Genomic DNA, 14,994 nt, shown 5'->3' with positions numbered 1-14,994 from the left:
ACAAACTGACCAGCCCCTGCACCTCCCCGATTCCCTGATCTGACAGCTAGTGAGGATCTTCTCCCTGCCCGCCCTGCCACGTCACCCATTCAGTGTTCTGCAAAAGGTCTGGCAGCCTTTGCGGCTGTGGGCTTATAGTTTTCAATAGACTACAACAGCGCAGTGGTAGTACATGCTCTCTTCCTGTCAGATTGTATTTGCTTGCCCGTACGGGCACACAGATACACTGGCAGTCTGCAGGAGACCTACATGACACCAGCGATCTGCTGATCACTGCTGCAATGCTTTAGAGGCTCCAGAAACAAAATTAATAAATGCACATTTTTTTACCTGCAAAAAAAATGAATTTATTATTTTTTGTCAAAAGGTGAACTTCTTTAAGCTTTGAGGAGAAAGAAGATGAGTGAACCTTGTGCACTGCTGGCACAAGTGAAATGGTAGCCATTGGACAAGGCTGTTTGTTGATGGTGGTAGCCACTCCGTTTCAACAGACATGAGAATGTTGCCAAATCTGCCCCAGAACAGATCAGAGAGCAGTCATAATATGTAGGCACTTCAAGATTGGCAGATGTCTTGGAATGATACACAGGAAACCTCTGCCCCTCTTCTATGGTGCTAGAACTTGTGGCTGCTTCTTTACAGAATCGTCAGAATTGCTGTTACCACCTATAGATCAGTAGTGTTGCCAACCATTAGTATTTTTACTGGCAGCCAGTAAAAAGTGGGCACTTTTCTCCTGTCAGTAAATATTAGTAACGGTAAAAGGTTGCCAGGTAAAAATATGGCTGTGACGCTCTGACCATCTGAGTGTCTGCTACAGTGTGTTTGGGCAACGCCAGTGGGGTGCGTGTCTGGTGGAGGTGGTGCCTGAGCGGGCCTTGTAATGGCATGATATAAGGGAGCGGAGCGGGCAGAGCCTTGTCTGTGGGACTGGAGCAAGGCAAGCTCGGAACAGGACTGTCGGTGCTGTTTGGACAGGAGTGAACTAAAGGGCCCACTTGGCGTGGAGAAAGACTGTCCCTGTGACTCGGGAAGGGACGTGTTGGTGGTGTCCTCCTCATCTGTGCTGCTGCACACTGCTGTCAGTGTCACTGATGGTCAATTTCACGTGTGTGCGCCTGCCCATTCTAATTCCTTGCCCTCCTCTCCTGTCCCTGTCCCTGAGCTACCTACTATATTGAATATATAATAAGAAATCTTTTTTTAGCCTTAACCACTTCCCGACCGCCCACCACAGATATACTGTGGCAGGACGGCCATTTTGTGCCAAATCACATACCTAGTATGTGATCTGACAGTCCTTGGTCTGCGGTGCTGGCGACCTGCTCTCGCTGTCTCGATTTCCCTGACGGTTATACAGTACACAAGCAGAACGGTGATCTGCCTATGCAAACAAGGCAGATTGCAGTTCTGTCAGTAGGGAAGATATTGATCCTATGTTCCTGCAAAGCAGGAATATGGATCAATGCCTTCCCATAGTAAAAGCACCTCCCACACAGCGAGAAAGCACAAGCTAGGCACACAGTTAACCCTTTGATCGCCCTTGATGTTAACCCCTTCCCAGCCAGAGTCATCAGTACAGTGGCAGTGCATATTTTTAGCACTGATCATTATATTAGTGTCACTGGTCCCCACAAAGTGTCAGTGTTCCAATTTGGCCACCGCAATATAAGTTGCTGATCGCCACCATTACAAGTAAAAAAAAAAAAACGTATCTCATACTTTGTAGACGCTAAAAATTTTGCACAAATCAGTCAATATACGCTGCTTGGGATTTTTCCTTTTTACCAAAATTAGTAGCAGAATATATATTGGGCTAATTTGATGAAGAAATGTGTATATATATTTTTTTTTCTATTTATTTATTGGATATGTTTTATAGCAGAAAGTAAAAAAATATAAATTTGTATGTTTTTTTTTTTTTTTAATATAACTGCAGAGCTGATCAAATACCACCAAAAGAAAGCTCTTTGTAGAGCTGCACAATTAATCGTCAAGAATCGTTATCGTGATTAATCAAGAATCGTTATTGCGATCTTGACTAAAGTGTTTCACAATTCTTTCTATGCAAAGAATTCTCTCTGCTCTTCTGAAACCACAGCCCTCAAAAGAAAGGGAGAAAAACGGGCAGTCTGCCAAGAACCAAAACATTCTTTATCAGTTGAACTTAAGTATAAACATTGTAACAATTTGTCAGTGGAATAGACTTCCTGTGTAAGTGAAAAAAGTTTAACCACTTAAACACTAAGCCTTTTTCTACTATTTGTTGGTTTCAAGTTAAAATCAATTTTTTATTTATTTTTTTTTTGCTAGAAAACTACTTGGAACCCCCAAACATATATACTTTTTTAGTAGACACCCTAAAGAATAAAATGGTGGTTGTTGCAATATTTTATGTCACACTGTATTTGCGCAGCGGTCTTTCAAATGCAATTTTTTTTTGGAAAAAATTAAAAAAAATACAAAAAAAAACAAAAAAAAACTAAATCTAACCAGTAAAGTTAGCCCATTTTTTTTGTATAATGTGAAAGATTTTACGTTGCGAGAATCGTGAGAGAATCGTGATCTTTTTATTCTAAGCAAAAAAATCGTGATTCTCATTTTGGCCAGAATCGTGCAGCTCTAGCTCTTTGTGGAGGGAAAAGGGACATACATTCCATTAGGGTACAGTGTTGCACGATCCGGCAGTTGTCAGTTAAAGTAACACAGTGCCGTATCGCAAAAAATGGCCTGGTCATGAAGGGGGGTGGTAAATCTTCCGGAGGTCCAGTGGTTAATATCGACCTTAAATCAAATTGTGAATTGCATATTTTACTTGTTTGTAGCCTAAAATTGCACTTAAAACTGTCATTTTGTAACTTTTAGAAATAGTAAAAACTTGGCTGTAAATTTCAGTCTGGTAGGTTGGCAACACTGTAGATCGGCCAGGTGACAAAGCGCTTTACAGCAGGTTTTGGTGACTTTTCTGAGTATTAACAAAGACATTCCTGCGTGTTAAAAGTGTTCATTATGATCAGATTAGGAATTGTGACTTTCTTGATCGGTGGTTTAGAAAGCAAAGCAGCCACTACAACCCCACATTTTTTCAGCTGATTTCCTTTGGGGGTTTTAAGTTAATGATTCACTAAGTAGCAAAGGTAAAGATGACAGCCCAAGAACATGCACTCTCAAAATCAACTCAGCAATGGTATATGACATATTTGTGACTTCACAGGTTCCTCTTTAATACTCCGAGCTGTCTGTAAGCCAAAGCTTACAGCTGGAAAAATATTTGACACTGCTTAATATCAAGTCCAGCCATTGCTAATAGGCTTTATATATTAATAAGATAAATATACTGTACATGAACACTTAGGCCACTTTCACACTGAGGCGCTTTACAGGCGTTTTAGCTCTAAAAATAGATCCTGTAAAGCGCCTCTCCTGTCACTCCAGTGTGAAAGCCCGAGTGCTTTCACACTGGAGCGATGCACTTGCAGGACTTAGAAAAAGTCCTGCAAGCAGCATCTTTGGGGTGGTGTATACACCGCTCCTAAACTACCTTGCCCATTGAAATAAATGGGCAGCGCTGCTGAAGCGCCTGCAAAGCACCTCGGCAGCGGTGCTACACGGGCAGCATTAACCCCTTCTTCGACCACTAGCGGGGGTTTAAAGTGCTGAAAAGCGCTGCTAAAACGACGGTAAAGTGCCACTAAAACTAGCTGCGCTTTATCGCCGATGCCCTTACCGCCCCAGTGTAAAAGTAGCCTTATGTGTGGGCCTTTTACGGTTGTGTTCATCATTTTGATTTCCCCATTGGTTGTATTTATTTTGTGCCTATAACGGAGTGCAGGGTAATCTGTGGCAGTACTTGGCTGTTGAACTGTGATGTAAACTGTAGAAAATGAATGGTCAAATGACATAATCATGTCGTCATTCCCTGGCTAGTTTTCCTTTTTGTGTGGAAATCGAGAAGTCTCTTTATGGCAATTGGTAGAAACTTCAAAGCAGTTTGGAGAAATGCATTACCCAAAGTGAAATTGTCAAATCTGTTTTACTGCTCGAAAGGGAGCTTTAGAGGACTAAAAGAATTTCATTTATAGCCAGATACTATACATCTGTTCTTGTGAATTTAATTCACAGAACTCTTTATTAAACTTCATAGTACAAATTGATGAAATGGTAAAAATATATATTTTTAGTTCTTGAAATTCTTCCTGAGTTCAGGCTAAGGGTGTTCTCAATATCAGGTTTTACTCTACCGCTGAATGTCGAATATTTGAATAGTTATTTAACCAAATGGGAGAATAAAGCCAGTGAAGAGAAGCAATAAAGCAAAGCTACGAAAACATTGTTATTTTCTCATATGGTCATTTAAATTTATAGGGCTCACTTGCTATACCCAAATCGGCCTGAAATGTGGACCGTAATAATAAAAGGGAAAACAAACACAGTCATTTCTGGTTGGGCCTGTAAAAATAAATGTAATTAGATTAGGCAGCTGTTGTTGGGATCGTTCAATATAAGCTGAATGGGGGGACTTTTAAAGCTCCAAAGCTAGCATTACCTTGTGCAGTTTACATCAAGTATAGTGTATAAATGAAAACTGGGATTAGAAATGACATACTAAAAAAACACTGACGTATTGTTCATGCAGACTTCCATTATTTTCTGCACTGCTGTCTTGGCTCCAAGAAAAAGGAAATGTGCAAAATGAAGTATCCTGTTAGAATTAATTTTTAATTCATTTGTTTCCTGTGGTTTATTGTGCTTTATATATTTGCATTGTTGGCTTTTGGGATGTACAGTGATATGGATACTGCCCCAGCCTACTATTGTGGTTATTTGAATGACCGCTTGTTTCCTTCTGTCTAATCACATTACCCATGTATCTCCTGTAGCCACACTGTAAAAGAATAGAGTGGCTTGTGCGCCCACTGAGTTCAGTTTTTACAAAGGGGAAGCAGTCAAGAGAAGGAAATATCTGGAAATTAAAGTACATTTTGCTATCTCTGCCCCTACTAAGGAGATTCACCCTCTATTTGTCCTGTTTATCATTAACATTGAAAGTGAAAGTAAAAGAAAATCTCACATTTTTGGTTGTCCCCAGAAAAGGACTAGAGGGCAAATCTTCTAATGGGGACACTAGTTCTGGTGACCTGGGGGCCCCCCAAAGAATTGCCTTAATTTACAGGGATTACCTCCCACTTCCTGTTTGGCTATGAGACCCTCCCTTGCTCTAGCCAAAAATAAAAATGTTGCTTTTAGTTCCACTTTAAATTTAGGGTCTATTCATTTAGGCAAGAACGTACACTATATCAGGGGTTCTCAACCCTGTCCTCAAGTACCCCCAACAGGCCATGTTTGCAGGTTTTCCTTTATCTTGCACAGGTGCTTTAAATCCGACTCAATGGCTTGGTATTTTGGACAGCTATTTTATAAAAGAGAAATTCCCAAAACATGGCCTGTTGGGGTACTTGAGGACAGGGTTGAGAACCACTTACCTGCCTTTACACGGATATGAACTTTAATGGCATCCCTTAGTCTTAGCCTGTAGAGTTCAACATTGAGTTGGCCCACCCTTTGCACCTATAACCGCTTCTCCTCTTCTGGGAAGGCTGTCCACAAGTTTAAGTTTAGCCTTAAAAAACATTGTAGCTTTAGTGAGTTAGCCTACCTGTAATAAAGTATGTCCCACGTCATGGGGCAGCTGGATCCTGTAGAAATGTTTCACTGGAGGGATTCCCCAGTCCTCTTCCTGGCTTTGAATATCTGACTGTGTGGGTTATTAGCTTCAGGTCTTCCATGAAGCTGTGAGAAAGTTCCCAAACAGGACACCTCCCTCTTTGGGCAAGTATTGACATGTAATGCCTGTTCAGCTTTATTTGTCATTACAATGTATTAGATCAAAATCTAGTTTCTAGTAGTCACTGTGGCTCCTTGAGTTCTATGTAAAATGAAGGGAGAAAATGAACCACCAATTATCTTTTAATTACAGAGAGGGAAATCCAATGAAGTAAATAAATAAATAGTAAGTTTTCATATTTGTACTGTCTGCCATCAGCTCTGACTGAAATAAGAATGTGTTACTATTTCCACTGTAGAATGGTAAATTAGCCATAGTTAGTAGAGGTCAGTTGGATGTGAAGACACCATAGAAACATCCTTTTGGAAATCTGTGTTGGCCAATACACATAAACTCAATGGTTTTCAGGCCAAAGGAGATAAGCGGAGTAAGCGTTTTGCATGCTCCTCATGTTATCAAAGGTAAACAATAATGATCGGACAAGTGTTCTAACTGTTCTTCCCTAGCTGTGCATAAGATCTCACAGATATTTATTTTTGCGCTCCTTAAAAATTGGTCTTTGGACTAAATATGCTGCTTTTTACTTTCTTACCTCCTTTTCCATAGAGTTGTAGTAGCCAAACTGGCTGCTATAAAATGAGATATTACCATAGGAAATTATAAGTCTATGAATGAGACGAAAATTATTTAAAAATGAAGATTTTTTTTGTTTTTCAATTACAACATTATATGCAATAAATACTGAGGGTTGAAAGTTGGCATGCCTTAAATAATAAAGCAAATATTATTTGAAAATCCATTCTTAATAATGCTAATATGTATGTCCATTAACTGAATGGTGCTCATCAACTTTTTTTTTCTCTTTTTTCCCAGCCGCTGCCCATAATCAGGAGCGACCGACAGCTGCAGTTACTCCCATCCAGGCTCAGAATGCCTCTTCCCTTATCCAAGGACCATCTGGCAATGCCCACCAAGGCTCTCCTGCCCAACAAATGCAGCCACAGCTTTCAAGTTCAGCTGCATACATCAATGCTGCCATGAATCTCAACAGATCAAATGTGCCAATGTCTGCCAACTGTAGCGGCAGCACTGGGACCACTGTGGAGGCAGATGGCAGTTGGAAATGTGGCTCTGCAGCCACTGGAAGCTCTTCATCTCCTGATAGTGTTTCAGCACCTTCAAGTTCTTCTGCTGCTAATAAGCAAGACAAGGACAGCAAGGTAATTTTAAAGAAACTGATAGCCTTAGGTGTTCATTTATAAAGAAATTGTGCAAATAAACTTACCCAGTGAAAGTGCATTTGTTGTGTGTGAATGGGGCAAAAAAGGAATTTTATCAGGCCATTTCCTCTGCTAGTCAAATGTTTTTCATTGATTGAAATTGAAAATATCATATTTGGCTAAGTATCATAGGAATTTCTTCTCCCTGAAATGTTGGGGGATTGTTGAGCGTGTAGTTTATTTAAAGGAAGCCTCCACTTTGTACTCTTACCATAATTCTACATTTTGAAAAGAAACTTTATTGTAGGATTTTGGTCATTTGCACATTTTCTCCTGAGTTTCTCAAATTCAGGCTTATTTAAAGTGGTTGTAAACCCCATTCATCACATATAGCTGTAGTGTTTAATTGTCTCTCCAAAGCTCTAAGTGATGTTTCTCTTTGGTGCTTCATTCCTTTGTTATCAGCATGGGTCATGTCTGACACCTTCTCTCGTGTTTGTTTTTTTTTTTTTTTTAATTACACAGAAGCCTGCAGGTGGATCGCGGATGTGATGTCAGGCCCCTGCACACCTTCTCCAGCATTCTGACTATACCTCTGTACGGGCTTTCAGTTAGAGAACTGGAGAAGTGTCATCAAACTGTGTGTGCTGATCAGCACACTCATCCATTGAGACCTACAAGTCTATCTGCTGCCATATTAGATGGGACTTGTAATCTATTAATTAATAGATCTCTGTGAATGAATGACGGGACTGTGCAAGAGCAGCCACAAACAACTGTGCCAATTTTAAAAGGGACAATGGCTGTGGGGGCTCTGGGGGTGGGTGTTTGGATCCATGTTACACCCCAAATATGGGTGTAACCTGTTCCTAAAGGTATGCTTGGCCTTTAAGGTAAGTAGGTTTACAAAGGCCATACTGCCTGTGTCTTGTTAGAGCCTTAGTCTAGCCATTTTTGTTGATTTGGACAGAATACAGAAGGAATACAACCTCTGTCAGGGTTTTTTTTTTTTTTTTTTTTTTTTTTTTGCAGAAATTTCATTAATTTTCTGTTCCTGATGACTATATGTGTGTCAGGTGTGACAGATTTGCCCCTGAGACAGACAATTATGGGATATGTTCCCATTCAGACAACGGGGAACATAAAAGGCAAGTTGTAGTTAGCAGAGGTAATAACTGCCTCTACTTAATCAAAATTGGCTAGAGTTTGGCTTTTGGACCCATAATGCTTTGCTTTAGCAATTGTAAACTCTAAAATGCTCAGTGACATTTAAAGCCTAATTAAAAATTTTGCACTTTTTTTTCAAATGGGATAGAGTAGGGAACACCAACACGCACATACACACAAAATTTTTTCCGCCATTTGTTTGGTAGATTTATATTTTAATCCGTAAATAAAAGTAAATCTGAAGTATGGACATTATTAGAGATTTTCATTCACACTTCTGTCAGGAAGTGAGGGAAAATCTCCCCAACATGAAAAAAACTAAACAAAAGGTTTTGGCTAGAGCATTTCTTTAGCCAGTTCCCGCCTGGCCTATAGACAAATAACAGCCGGGCGGGACGTTTTTTGTACTGGGTGGACATCATATGACGTCCTTCCGGAACGCGCCCCACTGGCCCATCTGTCACCAGTTGTGTCACAACAATACACTCTAAATGAATCAAATTCATTCATTAAAAACTGTTTCTTATAACCGTGAAATTCACTGGTATAAGCAATCATAATGTGTAACACTGTATTGCTCTGGTCATAGTGTGTTAAAAATGGTGTAAAAAAAAAAAAGTATTATTTTTTTTATACGATTTCACCTGTTAGTGTCCCTGATCACTGCCTCGCCAGTTATATGATGACACTGTGTATAAAAAAAAAAGAAATTGTGAAAAAAGTATTTTTTTTTTTAATACCTTAATTTTTTTTTTTTAAAAACTACAACTTCAAAAAAGCTTGCCATTTGTCTTACTAAATACCTTAGACTGACTACTTTCCAAAAAGGGGTTATTTGCAGGATATTTGTATTGTCCTGGCATTTTAGGGCCTCAAGAAATGAAGACTGATCAGTTTTCAGATATACAGTATATGGTTTCCTTCACGCATCCATTGAAGGAAACCATATACTGTTGTGCACTCTCTAACTTTCCTACAGACTAAATAATAAACACTAATTTGGGTTATTTTCACCAAAGAAATACATTTTGCCCTAAATTTATGAAGAAAGGTTATTTGCAAAATTTTATAACCAAGACAAAGATTTTTTTTTTATTATTATTATTTTCTGTCTTTTTTTAATTTATTTAGCGAAAAATAAAAATCCCAGTGGGGATTAATGCCACCAAAAGAAAGCTCTGTGTGAAAAAAATAATTTCATATGGGTACAGTGTTGTATGACCTTGCAATTGTCATTGAACATGTCACCGTGCTGAAAACTGGCCTGGGCAAGAAAGGGGTGAAAGTGCCTGAAATTGATAAAATCCATTCTGTTTACTATAAAAGAGAGATAACAGAGGGTGGGAGAATGATTTGATTCGTCTTCAAATCGTAGAAAAATGCTGACTGAAGACTGTATCCGCAATAAAAAAAAGAAGAAAACAAACCACTAAATATTATGATTTTTCTTTTTTTTAATGGGTAAAAAGAGAAAAGTGACACTTTGACAACAGAAAGGACAGTATTTATCACCCATAGGTGAAAGAGCATTATGAAGGAGATGTATCATGTTTTTGCAGCACAATTACATTTTAGCATTGTCCCACTGAGAGGGCTCAGTGACAGGGCCGTGGGGTAAAATTTTTCATGTGTGCTCCATCATATACTAACGGATGTATGAAGGAAACCATGAAATTAGTCACTGGATATTTCAATTGCTAAATGTTAGTAACAGTTGATATTGTGTAGCCAAGCCATAAACCACTTTCACTTTGATAATTGGTCCATTTTAATTGTTTTCAAAGGATATACAATTTTTGAGGGAGATTTTTTAGCAAAAGTGTATCACAAAATTAGCAAAATATATTATAGTGAGGCTGCACATAGAGTAACATAAAGTACCAGATAATAAACTGATAGCACCACTACATAGGCATGTCAGATGATAAAGGCTGTGCTCCTGTTGACAAGTATGTGGGAGATTTGAAGAGAACTCTCTAACTTTCTCAGCTAGGTATGAATAGTAACCAGCATATGTCTGCAAAGCAGGCTGTTGTGTGTCTAGTTAATACATTCAATCTTGAAAGATCTCTACAGAACAAAATGTATAATTTATACTAGGGAAAAGGGAAAACTGTCTTGTTGCTTATGGTAACAAGTCAAGTTTTAGCTTTCCCTGAATAAAGAAATTTGCAGTCTTGATGTAGTTGGCAATAGCGCACTTTTCTTTGCTGCAATTTTTATACATCAGTCAGACAGCCTTAAATTGGGCATAAAACTATACTTGCTTCTCGAACATTTTTGATACTTAATAAAACTGTATGGCTTAAGATAAAAGTGATAATTCTGCCAACGTTTTGGTCTGTCATTTGGTAATGACCCTAATTATGAATGAACTTTAGTAATAGGGAAGGGCACATCCAACATGCATGAAATTTGACTGCCATATAATTACTGGTTGTAAGCAACAAACAGAACTTCTATCCACTGGTTTACTTCCCCACAGATAGATGCGCAAGTGTAATTGTAAAATCTGAACGAAAATGCCACTTACGAATGTTAAAGCCAAAGTTTAATCTGCTTATGTCATCTCTGGGTCTTTGTGCCTCTCTATGCCATGCAGGTGGATCATGGCTTTTGGGAGGGGTCAGTAGGGCATTGTGCTTTCTGAAAAAATATATATCACAGCACCCTGCCTCCGTATGCTTCTCTAGAGCCCTTAACCCTGATGCAAGCTGGGGGTGGGCTCTTGGGTGGAGTTATGCCAATTAGGGTATTTTACACCTGGCAAAGTGGCAAGGAAAAAAATAAATTTGGTCAACAAGGTATAACCCCCAAACTCCCATACTGCTTCAGTTTTTGTAAAAAGTAGTAGGAGGAGTAGTTCACAATGCAGAAGGCTTGAACCTAAGAAAGCGGCACCTTATCCTTCAGACCTTAAAGCGGAGCTGCACCCAAAAGGGGAACCTTTTGGGGGGGAGCGGGTACTTGGTTTTGGAAATTCAGCCCCCCTCTTCCTTCCCCCACAGCCGGCCCATTTACAGAGCACAGCAGGGAACTGTCTGTAAAGCCACAAGGTTTCAATGCCGGTTTCCCTTAGTGGAGATGGCAGCGGCTTGAAAAATCGGCTCACGTGCCAACATCGCTGGATCCCTGGACAGGTACGCGCCCTTATATTAAAAATCAGCAGCTACAGTATTTGTAGCTGCTGACTTTTCATTTTTTTCTGAAGGAGCCTGGTGCTCCTATTTAAGCTTGGATGATAATGTGTCTGAGCCACCTAGAAATGGTGGAAGCAGCTGGTTCCCCTTTAAGGGGACCATCAGGAATGACAAAAGAGAATTCCTTGTTTTGATGAAAGCAGTGGCTGAGAGAGAAACTTTCATAGCACAAACAACATCTAGACAGTGAAGAAAGGTTTCTTCCTGGTTTACAGCAGGTGGGCAAAAAAGAGGGAGGAACAATGTCCTGATTGAGGGGAAAAGTTGAAACCACTTTAGGAAGGAAAAGGGCCCTAGGCCACAGCAATACCTTATCCTTGTGTAAGACCAAGAAACATTCTTTACAAGACAAAGCCACCAGCTCAGACACACACCTCACAGAGGTGATGGCAACAAATAATGCAACCTTGTGGGTGACATATCAGGGAGAAAATCTCTGATATGTTCAAAAGGTAATTATTAAAGAGCCAACAGAGCTAATTGGCCACTAGGATTGCTTTTACATTAAAGTTCATCACTGACAGAAAACAAAGATACCAGATGATGCCTGTAGCTGCAGCCATCATCCTAGTGTAACCACCTAAACCTGCACTACGTACCTGTACATCGCTGGGGCTTAAGTGGTTAAACTGGTCCAGCTTGGCACAAGGCAAGTATGCATATCTCATACCTGAGGGGCCATTGGAGAAGCTAGAAATCACTAGTAGTCAGTGCTACCACTGTGATAGCCGCACTCTTCTGGGTTCCGCTCAGGTTCTGTGCAAGCACCTTCCTCTCTGTACACTTACCACAGGGCGTCATGTTAGGTAAACTATTTCACACCCTCCCCACCCCTTGAGTCCCAGCTGCATGTACCTTTTCCCCCATCTTTCACCTCCCTCTCCATCTGTTATAACATGTTATATGTTATGTTAGGTTTGGCACTTTAAAATATCACTACACAGCGCCAGAGGCTGTGTAACAACATAGTGCAAGCAACAGTGAGCGCTGGCACTGACCATTGAAAAGCTTTTTGCAGCTCCTACTTGGACTCCAGAGCTGCTTTCAAAGTTTGAAATCCCTGGAATGTTATACCAGCTAGAAAGGGCATTGGAAGATGAAGACTAGAAAGATAGCGAGCGTGCTGTGCTGTTATCATTTTTTTGTTAAAGCGGAGTTCCACACATTTTTTAGTTTATTAAAAGTCAGCAGTTACAAAAAGTCTAGCTGCTGACTTTTAATAAACAGACACTCACCTGTCATAGGGTCCAGCGATGCGGCCGCCCGGAGCCTCGCTCCTCTCCCCCTCCTCTCCGCCAGCACCGTCATAGCCACTGTGGGCACCCGGCCGTGACCCAGAAGATTGCTGGCAGGGAGGGGCCGCCTAGGGGGAGAGGAGGAGTCACTTAGGCGGCCAAGAGCAGGAAGATGGAAGTGGGACAGGAAGTCCCACTCTAAACTAAGTACCCACTCCCCCCCCAAAAAATGACATGCCAAAAGTGGCATGTCAGGGGATGAGGAGTACTTAAAGCGGAAGTTCCACTTTTGGTTGGAACTCCGCTTTAAAAGGTAAACTAACCCTTTAAAAAAGCTTTCTCCTTTATTTTATTGCTAGAAATTCAGTTTTGTACTTCAGGGGAACACCTAGACTTGCATGAACAAGCAATTCTCAAAACTAATGTTTATGTTCAAACATGACAATTATGCTGAACAAGACTTAAGAGCTGTCTGTGCTTTGTTATTAGACAGTGCTTCTGTGGATAAAAATAAATTAAAGCCAAAACTACATAATGGCTTGTACAGTACAAAGCTGTATGTTTTTTTCTGTATTTATGTATATAAATGTATTTTCAAGAGAGAGTTGAAAGCCATTGATTTTTACATTTTAACCAAGATTTCAGCAGAAGCAATTTTTTTATTCCAGCATATAACCGATTATGTGTTCATACTAGCCAAGCATGAAAATGTGCCACTTAGAAACAAAGAGACACTGGTGACACAGTCTGTCTTAATGGAGCCTCACATTTTCACATTGGCAGTGATTCTTTACATCAGATCTCCTATTCTTCAGACTTGTATAATTACTTTAGACCTGTGTCTCTGGAATTCCGTGTTACTGATCCTGTGGTTTGCAGGCCAGGTTGTTCCCAGCTCTGCCCACTGCAAAATATATCCAAATATGTATGCTTGGTCTAATTATACATCCCCAGGGGCACCTCTGTTCTGATTATGGATGATTCACATCTCTGGATTGCCCCACTGCTGGAAGTATTGTCTGCCAGGAGCAGTATTACTCTTGTGGGGGAAGGGGGGGGGGGGTGTTGGGGACAGAATGCCTATCCAATGGTACATAAAAGTACATAAAATGAACTCTAAAGCATAGCAGAACATTTTTTCTGAATAACATTTAAAGTGTAATCATTCATTGCACAAAAATAGTACTCCTTCATAGGCCTGTAGACTAAAATTTAACACCACCCCATTTTTCTCAGGTAGATGCACCATATTTTAAAGAAAATGTCTTCATTTAAAGAGGAGTTCCGTCCCCCCACCACCAAAAATTTGTAGCTGCTGGCTTTTACTGTTAGGGCACTTACCTGTCCAGGCATCCAGCGGTGTCCTCCCCCAAGTTGATTCTTGAATTGGCTCTCGGGGGCTGGTGCCTCCATCTCGATTTCCTACTGCCTGTTTCCTACTGCTCATGCGCGAATCACGCTGCGCTTTGTGAATGGGCCTAGCTGAGGGGGGGGAAGGTGGAGGGGGCCAAACTTCTGGTTCACTTCACCGCGGCGAAGTGAGCCGGAAGTGGAAGCGGGTACCTGTCAAAACCAGGCCCCCCCCCCCAAAGGTGCCAAATGTGGCAGCGGAAAGGGGGAGGCAGATGAGCGCAGCTTCCCCTTTAGGGGACCAGCACTAGCTCTCGGGCACAGCGCTGGATTGAGATCGGGGTCAGGTAAGGGGGGGGGACTGAACACAGAAGTTTTTTTACCTCAGTGCAGCCACTTTAAAGTATGTGTACAGTAGTTTGAAGTAACTTTTCCGTAGCATCATGATAGGGACACTTTTTTAGTTTTACAGTGGCAGGATAGGCTGAGAAGTTGTGCTGTCACTTGTAGTGTCTACCGATCAGCTCATGTGGGATCAGATAGGCTGTTTAGAAGGCTAAGGATCTTGCACACAGGCCAGCTGAGTCTGTACAGCATAACCACAGCCATATCTCTTTCACCTGAATAGGTCAAGTCCAGTGTACAGCCTGTCGGTAACCTAAATTGCTGTGCATTGCTATAGTCATGTATATGGCAAAACTACAGGCTCCTTCAGAAAAAAATTAGGTCTGCAGCTACAAATACTGTAGCTGCTGACTTTTAATACTAGAACACTTACCTGTCCACCACGAATCCAGAGGTGTCTAAACAGGTGATTTATAAATCGGCTATCGGATGCTGCCGCCACCATCCAATCTAAGGGAAGCCGACAGTGAAGCCTTGCGTCTTCACAGCCGATTCTCTTCTGTGCATGCGCAAAGTAAGCAGCACCTTGTGAATGGCCCGGTGGGGGAAGGAGGAGGGGGGCCCGAGCTTCCTGCTGACTTCACTGCAGCGAGATTAGCCAGAAGTGGGAGCAGGTACCTGTCAAAACCAGG

At 40.9% G+C, this 14,994-nt stretch overlaps 1 protein-coding gene across 3 annotated transcripts in view; it reads left to right on the top strand.

Moving 5' to 3' along the window:
- The window catches only part of SH3RF1 (SH3 domain containing ring finger 1), a 249,840-nt gene that overhangs the window by 221,857 nt on the left and 12,989 nt on the right, over window positions 1-14,994 (top strand). For all 3 annotated transcript variants that reach the window (XM_073606263.1, XM_073606244.1, XM_073606253.1), the window contains one exon: window positions 6,659-7,005. In XM_073606263.1, coding sequence (XP_073462364.1) covers window positions 6,659-7,005 — 347 coding nt within the window. The remainder of the gene's footprint in view (window positions 1-6,658; window positions 7,006-14,994) is intronic.

This window comes from Aquarana catesbeiana, linkage group LG01, assembly GCF_042186555.1.
Source record: "Aquarana catesbeiana isolate 2022-GZ linkage group LG01, ASM4218655v1, whole genome shotgun sequence".
NCBI classification, from domain to species: Eukaryota; Metazoa; Chordata; class Amphibia; order Anura; family Ranidae; genus Aquarana; species Aquarana catesbeiana.
This window is presented reverse-complemented; position numbering and strand designations above follow the sequence as displayed.